This window comes from Gracilinanus agilis, chromosome 2, assembly GCF_016433145.1.
Source record: "Gracilinanus agilis isolate LMUSP501 chromosome 2, AgileGrace, whole genome shotgun sequence".
Lineage (NCBI taxonomy): Eukaryota > Metazoa > Chordata > Mammalia > Didelphimorphia > Didelphidae > Gracilinanus > Gracilinanus agilis.
Window position 1 is genome coordinate 255,387,662 of NC_058131.1, and position 16,504 is coordinate 255,404,165.

At 37.7% G+C, this 16,504-nt stretch overlaps 1 protein-coding gene across 1 annotated transcript in view; it reads right to left on the reverse strand.

Annotated features, from left to right (window-relative positions):
- LOC123233566 (serine/threonine-protein phosphatase 4 regulatory subunit 1-like) overlaps positions 1–16,504 on the reverse strand; it is a 65,098-nt gene that overhangs the window by 48,239 nt on the left and 355 nt on the right. The window contains exons 3-4 of the mRNA XM_044659636.1: positions 16,204–16,409; positions 15,825–16,016 (exon numbers count right to left, since the gene is read on the reverse strand). Of these exons, the coding sequence (XP_044515571.1) occupies positions 15,825–16,016; positions 16,204–16,409 (398 nt within the window). The remainder of the gene's footprint in view (positions 1–15,824; positions 16,017–16,203; positions 16,410–16,504) is intronic.

Below are 16,504 nucleotides of genomic sequence, written 5' to 3' on the forward strand. Positions count from 1 at the left end.
CTGCAGCGATCCAAGAAGGCAGTGATGGCCACAGGTGCATTTATCTTTCCTATTAATTGCTATTAAAATTTTAAAAAAAATTAATTTCCAGGGGGCTAAGTAATATTTTTTTCTGGAGAGGGGGCAGTAGGCCAAAGAAGTTTGGGAACCACTGATCTACTGGATGGAGTTAGAGAAGATAATCGCTAATTGATTAGGATTCTGCAACTTGGTCCCTATTATTTCCTTTCTTCCCCCACCTCTGAATCAAATCTTCCTTTAGCAGAGATAGTCCCATTCCTCAAATGCCATATTCAGATATATCTAGAGGCTGGTTAGGGAAGCAAGGATTATCATCTACTCTTTCATCCCTGTCTCACATTAGTTCCTTCTTACGAAGGAAATCTCTTTAAAAGCACCCTTGATTCCATTCCATCCCATCTTTTCTAGCAGATTGCCTCCTATACATAGACCCCATTAATCTTCAGTCTCTCCTTATATACCAGATACTTCTCTGCTACCCTCAAACACCATCATGTCTCTTCCATACTTAAAAAACCCTCATATGATAATCCAATAATCTTGGTACTTATCTCTCCTCCCTTTCTTGATTACATACCTTTAAGAGATCTTCTATAATCAATATTTTCACTACCTCTCCTCTCTCATTTGAACAAAAACTCTGGCTTCCAACCTCAACATTCAACTGAAAATGCTCTCTTTAAAACTGCCAGAGATCTCTTAATTGCCAATATTAATAGTCAAAGGATAATGGCCTTTTCTCAAACTCTTCCTTCTTGACTTCTCTGAAGTCTTTGGCACAGTCAATTACCTTTTATGGATATTCTCTTCTCTAGGATTTCTTGACTGTCTTCTGTCTGTCTACCTTTGCTGAATGTTCATTGAAGTCACATTCACTAACCACCAGATCTGTAGCAGGTCTTTTTTCCACTCTCTCAATACTATCTCTCTTGACCTCAGCAGCTCTCATGGATTCAATTATCATTTTTATGCACATGATTCTTAATATCTATCTTTCTCTTCTCTATTGAACTCCAGTTTTCCATAAATAATTGCCTATTGGACAGCTAAAACTGGAGAACTAGCTCATAAGACAAGTCAAAATCAACATGTATAAAAATATTCATTTATTTGACACCAAAAATTCCCCTCTATTTGGAATTTCCCAGTTATTGCTGAGGGCACCACCATTCTCTTTCACCCAGGCTTGCAACTTTTAACTCCATTCACAACACATATCCAATCTGGTGTCAGGTATTTTTTCTACCTTCACAATATTTCTCACATACATCCCCTTCTTTACATTAACACAGCTGCTATCTTGGTGCAGGTACTTATCACCTTCATTCAGCTGCCAAACTGATGTTCCTAAAGCTCATCTCTAACTATATCATCCCCTCTATTAAATTAACTCCAAGGGCTCCCTATTGCTTGCAGAAATCAAATATAAATTCTGCTTTTTGGCTTTTAGGTCCCTTCATAATCTAGCCCCTTTCTTCTTTTCCAGGCTACTTACACTTGACTTGCCTTCATACACAATGGACAGACATGGGCATCCTTGTTGTTTCATACACCCGATACTCCTGACTCCATCTCTCCATTCATTTCTACTGTTCCTCATGGCTAGAATATTTGCCCTCCTCAAGACTCAGGTCAAATCTCATCTCTTCAAAGATGTCTTTCTTTGTCCCTTCTATTAATATCTTTCCTTTGATAGGGCCTTCCATTTATAATAGATATCTTATATGTTATGTACATTTTGTTGTTGTTCATTTGTTTCAGATTCATCTTACTTTATGAACCCATTTGGGGTTCTTGGCAAAGATACTGGAAATGTTTTCCATTTCCTTCTCCAGCTTGATTTATTATAGACAAGGAAACCAAGGTTAATCAGGATGAAGTGATCTGCCTGGGGTCCTACAGATAATAAGTGTCTGAGATCAAATTTGAACTCACAAAGATGACTCTTCCTGTCTCCAGGCCCAGCACTCTACTCTGCCACCAAATTGCTTGCATTTGGTCTCTCACATTAGAATGTGAGTTCCTGAAAGGCAGGAATTGTATTTTTTTCTTTCTCAGTTTCTTTGGTGCTTAGCACAGTGCCTAGCACATAGTAAAGAGGAATACTTCTCAGGTATTTTACGAACCAAAAAGCTTATCAGAAAAACAAAACTCTAGACTAAACACATTTTAAAAGAAATGTGTATCAATTTACATTCAATAGTAAGCATGTGTGAGCATATAATCTTGTAAATTATTAGGTTTCATCTTTTATGACTCCATAGTCTCTCTTACTTCCCCATATCCAATCTTTTGCTAATGCCTGTGGTTTTTTACCTTTGTAACATCTCTCTTTTTTTTAAACCCTCAACTTCTGTCTTAGAATCAATACTAAGTATCAGTTCCAAGGCAGAAGAACTATAAGGGCTAGGCAATTAGGGTTAAGTCACTTGCCCACGGTCACACAGCTAGGAAATGTTTGAGGCTAAATTTGAACCTAGAACCTCTCTTATCCAATATCCTCTCTTATCCAGATATCTCATCTTAAGCCACCCCTCTTTGTAACATCTCTTGCATACTCTCCCTTCTCTGCTGATGTCTAATATTGCAATAGCCAGTTGATTCATCTTTATGCTCTAGTCTACCCAGCCTCATCTGTGAAAGTTATTCTCTTCCCATCCCCCACTCAATAAACGTCAGTGGTTCCCCAACACCTGTAGGATCAGATATAAAATCCTCTGTTTGGCATTCAGAGCCTTTCATAACTTGTTTCCTCCCTACCTTTCCAGTCTTATTAGATTTTAAACTCTCACATACTTGGCAGCCCAGTGACACTGACCTATATGCTGTTCCTCACACAAGAAACTCCGTATTCTGACTAGGCTCTTTCACTGCTCATATCCTCCATGTCTGATATGTTCTCCCTCTTCATCTCCAACCCTTTGGTTCTTTCAAGTCCCAGAGAAAACCCCGCCTTCTACAAGAAACCTTTCTCAATCCCTCTGAATCCTAGAGCTGTTGATGATTTCCAGTTTATCTTGTATATAGTTTGTACAGTGTACACTGTTATTTGTATATTCTTTCCCCTAGCAGACTGAGTTCTTTGTGAGTCTTTACCTTTGTATTCCTGGCACTTAACACAGTGTCTGGCACATAATAGTAATTAATAAATGGTTTCTGATTGGGTTTATGTTACCACATTATTTATGTCTTGTTTCATTAGAAAGGGAGCTCCTTGAGAGCAGGGTCTGTTTTTGTTTTTCCTTAGCACACTGAGCAGTTTCTGGCACATATTAAGTTCTTAAACACTTGATTAACTGAGAATCTTATATCTTTTTTAAATCAAAAATGGGAGTGCTGATGAGTTTATTTTGGGGCTCCTACATAGACTCAGGGAGGTAGATCCTTGCTCTGCTACTGAATTACCATGTAATTGTTCTCTAAGGTCCTATCCAACTCTAAATCCTATTTGAACTTATAAGGAACAACTATGCTTATGATAATATATTTGTTTTATGAAAGAGTTCTGAGAATTAAGTTCATTTGGACAAAATGTGTTAAAAGTTCAATAAGTGAGAAAATAGCAAAAAAGATAGGGCATTTCATATCAGCACAAGACTCAGTAGTCCTACTAAAGCAACAAAAATAACATTTATTTAAATTTTTATTTATTTAAAAAAAGAACCTCATTATTTTTATATTTTCCCCCCTAAATAATTCAGAAACTAAATAACACTGATCTCATTAATAATTAAGTTGATTTCAAGTTCAGTCACTAGGTTGAGTAGCTAGACACAGGATGGCAAACCTATGGCATGTGTGCCAAATATGGTCCAGGCAGTCCAGGCAGTTAGTTAATAGAAAGGCAGCTGCTCCCTTCCCCCTCTCCAACACACCTCTTTGCCCTTCTGCACTTACTTTCTTCCCCAGCAGAGTGCTCAAGTCACTCCCTTCCCTTTCTCCCTCCCCTGTCTGGGTCTAGGGGCTACAGGGAAGGTCTCCTCTCCAGGTCTGGCACCCCCTCCTAAAAGAACACTAGTTGTACTTTCCTTCCTGGCCAGCTGCCAGTCTGTGGGGTGACCCTGACCCCAAAAGCTAACTGTATCCCCTCCACCCCTTGCTCCCACCCGCAGAGGCAGTCCCACTCCCAGCACAGCAAAGGAGTCACAGGTGCATCATTATTAAGCAAATATAAGCAGGCTAAAAGGCAAAGAGCAGAGAAGCTTAGAAGTACAGAGGCTCAGAGGCAGTATGGGGCTACATTTGAATCAGACTTGACAAGGATATGGACCCTGCCTTGTAATAAGAAGCCACCTCTCCCCCAGCCTTTCCCCACCTTCCTAACTGTACTAGCCTTCTCCAGCCAAGCAAAGCCCAGCAGTAACCCCCTTGGTAGGCCCCAGCATGGCTGGATGCAGAGGTGGATCTCTGAGGCAGCAGGAGGTAGTGCCCCAAACACAGTCAGTGGGGCAGGGCAGGGCACATGGTCTTTAAAAGGTTCTAAAAGGTTCACTACCACTGAGCTAGACTATAATTATGCTTAAATTAGAAAGTGGAAAAAGAGAACTCTCTCTAAAAGGAGGACTAGAGGTCTAAAATATAATGCATTATTCACAATACATATTTTTATCAACAACTCTAAATGATCAAAATATTTATTATTATTCTGGTGATCACTCTTACAACTAAAATTCTATACAAGAAATGTCACATTGGTGAGACTAATTATAATACATCAAGCTCAAAATTCTGGTTCTGATGGGTAATAAGGAGCATTTTGTGGTTGAACACAGATGTGGTCCACAATATCCTCCTCAAAGGGTTAAAAATAGGCTTCAAGCTTCACTCACAAACAATAATTTTTTCTAAAGCATTAATTACTAAGTAATATTTTCACCTTATATAATCTCTTCAGCAATGAGTTCCAAATGGTTACTGCCTACTTTTAAAAGTCACAAAACCTCTGACGACTTTGTCTACAGTGATAACTAAAGCTACAAAGTAATATGCTGTATTCCAAGTAGTTTATAACCACTAGATGAAAAAAAAATGTTCAGAGACAAAAAACTGACTTCTGCGTGGTGTCACAGCAAGCAATAAGACAAACTTGAAGCCAATTCTTGAGACTTCAAGTTCAGTGTTCTTCCTTTAAAACCACTCTTGCCTCTCACAATATGTAAAATGATAGTATTATACTAAATGACTTTTAAAGTATCTTCTAGTTATAAAGATATATGAATTAAGTTCAGATCTTTTTAGTCTATAGAGCCATAATCAGTTATGAAGGGAAACTAGTAAATGCTTAATGTATAAACTTGATCTTTTAAGGTCGACATCCCTAAGAAGATGACTAAAAAGATCTCCCTTGTGATGATCTTAAGAGTCAAATAGACCTCTGAAATAGTCTAACATCAGTTATGCCTTCTACTTCTACAGAAGCTGCTCTAACTCTGTTTAACTGAGCTGAACTTCTGAGTACCCTTCTTGCTGATACTTTAAAGATGAGGCAGCAAGATGGCACAGTAGGTTGAGTGTTGCACATGAAATTAGGAAGATCCAAAGTTCAAAATCTACCTCAGACATTTAATAGCTGTGTGATTTTGTATAAGTCACTTAGCCTCTGTATGACTCAGTTTCTTCATGTGTAAGATGGGGATAATAATAGCACTTATCTTCTAGAGTTGTTGTTAGGATAAAATGAGTTCATATTTGTAAGGTATTTTGCAAGCTTTAAAGTGCCATATGAGGGCCAGCTATTTGCTATTATTATAATAACATTTTGTTTTTAAGGTGACAAGAAATTGTTTTTTTAATTATATGGCAGTGATATCTCTGCACTGATATAAAAGTTTTTGGAAAACTCAAATTATTCCCAGAAAACCAAAATGTGAAATTTGAAAAGAACCTTAAAAGCCATCTAATACAGCCTGTACATGAAAGGAATCTCTACTAGAACAATCTTGACAAGTAGTTATCTAGCCTACCAAGCAGGAAGGACCTATCATCTTTTAAGGCAGCCCATTCCACTTTTAGACAGCTCTAAGTGGTATAAGGTTTCTCTTTTGACATCAAGCTTAAATATGCTTCTTTGCAAAATCTGCCCACGGTTCCTAATCCCAGTCAAATCCCTTCTCCACATAATAGCCCTTCAAATATTTGAATAAGACTATCATTATTCCCTCTAGTTTTCTCTTCTCCAGGCTAAACATGTCCCTTTCCTTCAACTGATCCTGGTATGACAAGGACCCAAGGCCCTCCACCATCCTCACTGCCCTCTTCTTGATCCTTTCCAGATTGACTTCTTAAACTACTCTATGATATCCTTCTTCAAATGAGGTACCCATACAAAATTAAACACATAATCCAAATGATGTCTAATGAGAACAAAGTAAAATGTACTTTTCAAGAAATTAAGCCTCTCAAGGCAGTCTGAGACTACATTACATCTTTTGGCTTCCACAACCTCCTGACTCATGTCATGCATACAGTACACCAAAACTCCCAGATCTTTTTCAAAATAACTCAATTTATAATCATGCTTCCCCTCCCTCCTATCCTATACTTGTGAAGCTGATCTCCTTGTGTCTAAAGGTAAACTTACATTTATCTCCACTTGATTTTATCTAATTTGATCCAAACCAATGCTCTAGCATGTCCCTACTTTTTGGATTCCTACTTTCATTCAATATGTTAGCTATCTCTCTCAGCTTTCTGTCATCTACAATTTTGATGCACATACTATCCATGTCATTTATCCAAGTCATTGATAAAAATGTTAAACAGTTCAGAGCCAAGCCCAGATCCCTGGAATACTCTATTAAAACCTGCTGCTATCTAATATTAGATAGATTCAGAACTCATTTGATGGTTAGATTCAAAGAGTAGTTTATGGGTCATGCTGATCATCAATTCCAATGGACTCCCATTTGGTTTCTTTACCACTAGTTTCTCTCCTCTCCAATTCATCCTCAACATAACTATCAAATACATATCCCTAAAACATAGGCAAGACTTTTTCTCACTCCCCAGTTCAAGAAGCTGTACTTTTCCCCTATTGCTTCTAGGATAAAATAAAAACTTTGACATCTAAAGCCCTTCATCATCTGACTAGTCTAATGGTTTGGAATTATACATAAGGATCCTTGGGATTGCATATTAACTTAGAAACCACATATTAACATTATTCATTTTACATATGTGTGTATATATGTGTATAAACACACACATATTCCTTTTTTGCTTAAAGATGTCCAGTTACATTTTAATAAGGATCAGGAGCAGTTCAGTGTTGCACTTGCAGGTTTCACACCACTTTTCTAGTCTGCATTTCCAAACAGATTTCATGTTATTCCCCTGATACATTCTATATTCCAGTTAAACTGGTTGCCTTGCTGTTCCCTCTACAGTACAATGCATCTTCTAAATTCATTCTTTTGCATTCAGCCTGCCCCAAATCTGTCATGTTCTTCCTTCTCAATTCAGCCTCTTAGAATCCCCTCACTCCTTGAAAGGTTCAATTAAAGTGCCATTTTTACTGAAATACTTTAATGGTAAGAGTTTGAGGATCCCTGCCCTCATCTCCTACCCAGGTCTTAGTGCTCACCCCACAATTACTTCATATTTACTTGTCACTTTATAAGTTGGTCCCCGCAACTCATTGTAGAATATGACCAACTTAAGTGCAGGCACTCTTTGCTTTTATCTTTGTATTTCCAGTACCAAGTATATAGCAGGTGATTGAGTGTTTGCTAAATTAAAATGAACATCACCAATGTAATTCTTATTCTCCATACTCCTCTATATACTTTTAAAAATGTTTCTTTAAAAAAAAAACTAATCTCTGTTATAAATTATATAAACAGCATGATAAATGGCATCTTCATAGACTTTATTCATATTCTTTCTTTACAGGGAACTATTACTATCTTAGTGCATGGATATAGCTATATATTGCCAACTTAGTCTACAAGCAACAACGGTCCTTTCCATGCTATTCAACTTCTTTGATTTGTGGGTATAATAATTGATTCCAAAATCTAGGATTATTTATAACTCAGATTACTGATCAACAGGAAATGTATACTCAGGTTACCTGAGATCTAAGAACTTAGAGGCTTTAAGTAGTTTCACAGATTACATTATCTCTGTCTATTATGCCTCCAAATTATTTGCTATTAGAAGAATGGAGAGAAGGAAACCAGTACCACAGAGAGACTAGACCCTAATAAGTGAAACAGTGTTACTTTCAATATGACAATACTCCTCCATACTAGGCAGACTATATGATTTTTATAAATTATGTGTTGCAAAGTAAAACAAATAACTATTTTTGTTTTCCTCCTGTTTCAAAAATTTGAAACAACCCTATAGTAAGGAATGCTTCAAACTTAGAAAGATTTTAATTTTATAGCTCATGATATTAAATGCCAAACGAACAAAATTAATTCTGACAATCTTGGCAGAGATATCAACAAATTTTCAATTATGGATTAAAAACTCCTTCCATCTCCACTCACTCACCCCTTCCTAACAAGAATGAAAAATTGGCACCATAAGCAATGATTTATATTTTTCTTGGTTAGCTGAGTTAGGCCATTTTGGTTTTCCAAGCGAAGATCTCTGCACCTCTCTTAAAATAGCCTTCATCTGGGATGAAAAGAGTAGATTTAAAGCCACTTTTAAGACAAATGGATAATTTCTGAAAATTGTCAACATCTGTTTTTTTTCATGGAATATAAACAATGCAAAAAAGTAAAGTGAAAGGAGGAAAATGGAAAATGTGACATAATACTTTGGTTACTGATGTCTTCATTCTACTGGGAGAAGAAAAGAACACATAGTGTGCCCCTTGAGAAAAAAAAACAAAACTGAAATGAGACAAGATGAAGTGGTGACCTCAAAGTTATCAGTAAGTCAGAGTTAGGGTGTAAAACAACTCAGGAGTCTTAACTAAAGGCAGCTGTCTTAACTAATCCTAGCTGCTTCATTTGATTTGAATACTCAGGAATTTTTTTAAAAAATTAAACACTAGATCTATATATATACCATTTTTATGTTCTCTATTTATTCCAGTTCAATATTTTTAAAAATACGTAGGTTTTGCTTCTGTTCAAACTGGTTTCTCAAATGTATTTAAAAAAAAAAAACAACTTATTTTGATTCAATGCTCAGAAAAAAAAAATTGGGATTCAGCTCAATGTTTGGATTAGCCTAGTTCATTATTCCTGGTTATTAGTTTAGTTCAAATTCCTAAATAGAATGAAACAGTGCCATAGAATTTATAGCTAGAAAGGCCTTTTTGAGATAAATCATCTAATTTAGAGGTATCAAGTATGTAGATCATGCTACCCACAAAATTTATTAATGAAAACTGAACCAGATTAAAATGCAACTGAGAAATATTTAACAAAATAAATAAAAATACAATTAAACACAGATAATGTTAACTTGTGGTTTTCTAAATCAATATGTTGCTAGTATGGCTCCATTTCTATTTGAGTTGTTATCATTGATTTAATCCAACATTCATTTTATAGGAAAGGAAACTGAGGCCCAAGAGAGATGAAATGGCTTGCCCTTGTTTATAAAAAGATAATGCATAGCAGTGTATGGATTCAAACTCAGGTCCTCTGACTACAAATTATAGGAATTGTGAGATTTGAGTGAACCACACTGATTATATCTTGTGACTCAATTCTGGACCTAGCTCAGTTTTCTTTCTATTCAGTTATGGGTCTGATACAACTTTTTGTATCTTGTGAGAAATCTTTATTGCACTGTTTGAACCTAGTCCAGTATGTCTGAAAAGCTGAACCACTTCTAGTTGTTGCTTAGAGACCCTTAACTTAGATTATGCTGACCAGAAACCTAGTCAGATACAAAAATTGATACAAAGGGTTTTCTCACAATTATACATCTCAGGCAACCCAAAAGTCTTATCTGAAAACTGGTCATGTACTGGTTGGTTATTGTTTCCTTGTTCCTTTAATTGAACACTAACACTTAAAAGATGGGAGGAGGGAAGTAAGATACTTCTTTTCTGATTTCAAGTAACTGTACCTAACTCTCTCTGCTTCCAATTCTTGTACTCATTCATCCTACTCTCAACCTGGAAAGCTTCAAATCTTTCCTCCAATTAGAAATCGGATTACTTAATCTTGTATTCTGATCTACATTCTGTTAACTGTTTTCTTTTAATGCATTAATATGTCTCCCTGCTATATTTGGGGTCCAGTGCCAAGCCGAGGCCTGGTCCTGATTTTTTATGGAATTGGCATGCGATGCTTACTTAATAAATCGATATGCTTGTAAGCTCAAACCTTTGTTTCCTCAGTAATTTCAGATTTCATCTATCACAAAATTCAATTTTTTCCCATCATTCAATCAGATCGACCCCCAAAGTTCTATCTTTTGCTTTCTTTTCTTTCTATACTTTCCACAATATGTTCCATTGTTCCCTTCCCCATGATCTCATCCTCTCCAATGGTTTCAACAGTCACATCTATAAAGATGAATCCAAAATCTCTCTCTACCTTTAACTTCTCCACAGAGGTTCAGGACCCTACTTGCTAGTAGGTCAGTCACTAAACATGTAAATTAAGCAACTACTATATACCAAGCATTATGCTAAGCACTGGGAGACAGAAAGATAAAAGACAGTCTATTCCTACTCTGAAGAACCTCACAGTCTAATGGGGGATATAACACTCAATCAACAGAAGAAAGGAATTAGAATTAAGAAGGGTTCAAAAAGGCTTCCTATTAGAAAATGGATCTTTAGCTAAGCTTGAAGAAGCCTACAGTAGCTGAAGATGAGGGAGGGATTCCAGGCAGAAGAAAATTCCTAGAGAAATGGAACTTCTTCAAGGAACAATAAGGAGATCAGTGTCACTGGATTAAGGATTATGTGAGGGAGTGGTAGTGGTGGTGGAAAGATATAAGACTGGAAAGGTGGAACAGGGGAGAGACCGAATTATGAAGGGCTTTGAATAACAAACCAATTTTGGTATTCAAATACCAAACAGAATTTTTATATGACACAAGAGGTGCCTGGTAGCCACTGAAGTTTAAGGAGTAAGGGGGTGACTTGCAGTTTAGGAAAATCACTTTGGTGAATGAATAGATGATGAACTGGGGTGGGGAAAATCTGTACCAGGGTGATGGTAGTGTTAGAAGAGAGAAGGAGTCATATTTGAGAAAGGTTGCAAAGGTAAAATCAACAGGTCAGGGTAATAGAAGAGGGGTAAACAGTTGTGAGGAGTTAAGGATGATACCTAGATTATAAGTCTAGACTTGAAATATGGGGATGTCTTCAAACCTAATATAGTAGTTTGAAAGTGGTGGTGGTAGTGGGAGGGAATTTAGTTAAAAGATGAGTTTAATTTTGGATCTGTTTAATTTATGATGTCTACTAGACATTCAGTTTTATTTTGTTCAATAGATAGTTCGATACAAGCCTAGAGTTCAGCAGAAAGCTATAGGTTTGGATAAACAGATCTGAGAATCATTAGTAAGAGATAACTGAATCCATGGGAGCTGATGAGATCATCAAATTAAGTAGTATAAAGGATGAAAAGAAGAGGGTCCAAAAAGAGAGCCCAGCCATGGAAGATAGTGCAATTGCTTAGAGTCAGGAGATTGGGTGTCTTTCATGAAGAACACCAAGTAGTCTAGTTGTCACTGGATCCAATAATATGTGGGGTAGTGTAAGCTATAAGAATAATAAAAAAGTTAAAGGATAGAATTGTGAAAATCTCTGAATACCAAACAGAAGTTTTTATATTTCATTCTAAAACTGATAGGGAGTCACTAGAGTTTATTTAGGGATCAGTGAGAGTGACACAGTCCCAATTTTTAGGAAAAGCAGTCTGACAGCTGAGTTGAGGATGGCTTCAAGGCAATTAGAATTACTAACAGCTGTTGATACTTCAAACTCAATCTACCTAAAACTTCCTTTCTTTCTTCAAATCCTCTATTGCTGCTGTCATCACTACTATTCCAGTTAACTAGGCTCATGACCACAATGCATCTTGGACTCTTCTTTATCAGTTTCTACTTACAAATACTATTGATTCTACATCTACAACATATTTATATATGTATTCTCCTTTCCAGAGCCACTACAACTACTTTAATCTCTTCTAGTCTAAACTATAGTAACCACCTTCTATTTGTTCTATCTTTACACACGATTTTCATGTGTATACTTTGATCATCTCTTTCAAAAACTTTAATTAGCTTATCACAGATTATTTAATAAGACAAACTAACCTTATTCAAGGTCTTTCACAATCTGACTCCAACCTTTCTTTTCAGCTTTATGTCATACTATTCCCTTTGATGTACTCTATGTTCCAATCCAAATGGACTATTTGGTCTTTTTCCCCATTCTCAATCTAGACATTTCTCTGTCTACATCTTTGCTCATACTATTGTTACCAGGATCAGAGAAAGAAAGTTGAGTTGTTGGAGCAAGAACACAGTGGTGTCTACAGTGTTAAGAAGTCACAGACTTGATCCTTTTCTGAGATTGTCTGTAGGCAACCAACCTTATAAAAGCTAGGTCCACCAACACCAATAGACTGGTATAACTGAACGTGCCCTTATACTGTGGCAACAGAGCTAATTTTGCCGAAAAGAGAAGGGAGCCAGGTTAGATTACTGTGTGACAAGAACAGGAGAATTCTGGGCGTCTCATAACCTGAGTGACTTCTTTCCCTGTAATTTGTGCCCCCTTGTTGCTCCTACCTTTGGGGAAGTTTCATGAATGAGAAGCATTTGGGTTCTTAGGTATGGAGGATACAAGCAGCTAAGCAGTGATGACAATATAATAAGGTGGGTAACAATTGCATCTTTGAAAACACCTTCTTTGTCTTCCAGGTCACCATCATCTTTCCCATGTCCAAAAACTCTCCCTGCCCCATAATCTCTTCTACCCACTGAGATGGCAAGAAACAGAAAATACAGTGGAAATATGAAGTCATGCAAAACAAATTTCTACATTTGGAGGGGAGGGAAGAAAAATGTTTCATTCTGTACTTCAAGTACATCAGTTTTCTATTTGGATGTAGATAACATATTTATTTCATCATGAGTCCTTTGAAATTGTGTTGGGTCATTATGTTGACCAAAACTATTAAGTCTTTCTCGGTTAATTAACTTTTACAATATTGCTGTTACTGTATAAATTGTTTTCCTGGTTCTGTTTACTTCACTTTGTATCAATTTATATAAGAGCCCCAGGTTTTTCAAAAATCTTCTCCCTCATCATTTACTTTAAGATTCTGCAATTTAGTGCCAGCAAAATGAACTGTTAAAAATAGAATGTTTTGTTCAAGAAGTTCATTTTTGAGTACGATCCTAAGAATCCTTTCCAGTTCTGAAATTCTGTGACTATAATTTCATAAAGTATTGCACTGTCTAATCTCAATTTAAAACCTATGCCCTTGATTCTGAAAGTTATTACTGTAGGTACAAACATTTTTCATGCTTAGCAATATAGTGAACTATAGCTCTATTCATATAAAACATATTATAAACTTGATAATAAATTATCTCCAAAAACACTGGAGGCCTGCCATTAATCATTTAGAACTAAAATTATCATCATTACATTTACAAATGTTAGGGTTTAAATCCAGTATTACAGAATTATTTCTAAACACTGGTGTACAAAAACAATGTCACTTGTTTGAACATGTAAAACTCGTGCAAATACAAAACATTTATCTGGGAGAGAAATTTAAATTCTGAGTCTTCAAACAAAACCTTTCAGAGAGAATCTTTTATAAACTATATCAAGGAGCTCTAGCCTACTAAAAAACATCTTTATCATAAACAGGATCATGTGGAAGCTCTATTTCACCTTTTTTAAAACCAAATGTGGTACTAGATATAAAGCTATCTCCATATCTGCTACCTTAAAGGAATTTAGCTTGTTTTAGTATGCTAACAAAAAATATATTTTTCTAATATCATTGAATTAAAAAGTAAGTCACTATGGTTCATGCTACTAAAAAAGTCAAATATGACCAATTCTAATTAATAGAAAAATAAAATTTCAAACACTATCAAAAATATTTAGTAAGGACTTACTAAAATCTGAGATTAGGGTTAGGTCAAAAAGTATTGCACCCCACTAATAAAAAAAATATGCTAAAAAGCACGTAATATAATGGGGAAACAAAATTACCCTATATCCTCACAAATATAATCTTGGTTCTGGTTAAAGCAGTTTTTAAAAAATTTATTTTTTGTAAGTTTCTCTTCACTTGTCTTTATTAGGAACACTGATTTTTAAAACTTGGATACCTAGTGTGTACTATTAATATAGAAATATTTTTTTAAAGGGACCAACGAAGATCAACAAAAATTGTTATTACTGATAAGCTAGTAGATAAAGAGACAGGCCTGAAGACAAGAGATCACAGGTTTAAATCTGGTCTCTGACATTTCATAGCTATGTGTCACTGGGTAAGTCAATGCAAAATGCATAGCCCTTACCTCACATTTAGTATTCATTTTAAAACAGAAGGTACAGAAAGTAAGGTTTTCTTTCAAAAACTCTCTCTTTTACTGTTGTAAAGTGACTCCTATTCTCCATTCCATCAAAGCCCCTCCCTCCCCAGAATTTAAAAACAGTCCTAAAAGTTTATAGTTGAATATTATCAGGGAAGATAATGCATGCATTTGTTAAATGAAACATTTTTTAACAATGCAGAAATGACATTTAATATTTTCCTCACCTACCCTTTTTCATGGAATGAAATGCCAATTCCTTTTTTCCTGAAAATTTTCCAACAACAAAGATTCTAAATTCAATGCCTGCCCTAATGATTCCACAAAACAAAACAAAAAATCTCTAAATGGTGAGGAATGCATAAGTAGCAAGTCTGAAGAAAGAAACATTCCAAATGACAGGGTCATATACCTAAAGAAGACTTCTTAAAAGCCACCTAATCCAACCTCATTATTTTACAGATGAGGAAATTCAGTTCCAGAAAAGAACAGTAACTTGCCTAAGGTCATATAAGATAAATCAATGACAAAGGCATGATTTGAACCAATCTAAAAAAAAAACAAAACAGCACTGTTTCCACACAGAACCACTTTTTCAAAAGTGCACTTTCATAAATCATGAATTACTTTGACAATACTAAAAATCTTTTTTTTATTTCTCAGTCATCCTCATACATTACCGTGAGTCTCTAACACTTTCAAAGGTCCCAAGGGAAAACATAAGGCAATTCAAACCTCTCCCCTAGCAGAAGAAACAAGGAATCCTTCAAGAAATCGATGACACCCTCTCTTCCTTCCCTTGTCTCCCAAGCTAAATAACTCAGTGTTATAACTATGCTGAGGTCTTCATTCAGACACACATGTCCCACCCCAGAGCTGGACCCGGGAGGGAGGTGGGTAGGGGACAAGGCGTGCCTCCAGCATCGTCCAATCCCCACCTCCGGAGAATGAAGAAAGGGGGAGATCTTCGGGAAGTAGAATCGTGCCCACTCCCCAAAATGATGGCGAAAAGCCTCCCCTCCTCTCCTGATGCAACGCCCAACCCCCAAACCCCCAAGTCCAAATGGGACCCCAGACGGGAGTGAGGAGCCCGTCATTTCTAGAAACTCAGAAACTGTCACCATCACAATCCAAGTGGAGAAGTGACTGGGGACCAGGGAAAGGAGGGGGAAGAAATGCCCCCACAGTCCTCCTCACCCGACCCCCAAAACTGCAGGGAGGGCAGCGGAGAGGGAGGGACCCTGCAAGGGCCAGAGGACGAAGAGGAGGAGGAAGAGGGAGGGGAGGAAGCCAGAACTGTTACTTACAATCATCTAAGTCATCCTGCAAGTCCACAAAATACAAGGGGATCTCTGAAAACCAAGAGAGATAAGAGATCACCAGCGGCGCGGGGAGCACCTGGGGTTGGGGCTGGGGAAGGGACAAGCGGGAGAGCTCGGGGAGGATGGGATCCGGCCCCACAGCCAAGCCGCTGCCCCAAGGGCGCCGGACGGCCGGGGCTGCGGCAGGAGCCTCGCCAGCCCAGATCGGGCGGGAGGTTTGAGGAGGAGGGTGAAAGTGAAGGAGGAGGAGGAGAAAGTGGGTGAAAGAAGAGGAGGAGGAAGAGGAGAAGGAGAAGGAGGAAGAAGAGGAGGAGGAAGAAGAAACTGCAACAGCTGCTGCCTAAGGAGCCTCAGCTCCACTCACCCGCCATCTTGAAATGGGCCTGAAGGAAGCGGGGCCGGGGGCGGGGGAAGAGGGAGGGAGACCCACTGGGCGAGCCGGGAGGAGGGGAGGAGCGGCCAAAGCCTCCGGATCCATCCCCTCGCTCCGCCTCCGCGCGCCGGTCACCGGGCTGGGGCCGGGGAGGAGGAGAAACGAGAGACCCTCTGGGGGCTCCTCCCCTCCCGTAGCTCACGGAAATTTGGGAAAGGCGCAGTCCCAAGCCCGCCTCCTCCCCCTATTCCCTGCAGGTGAAGGTGGCTCCCGAGGTGGGAGGGCAGGTCAG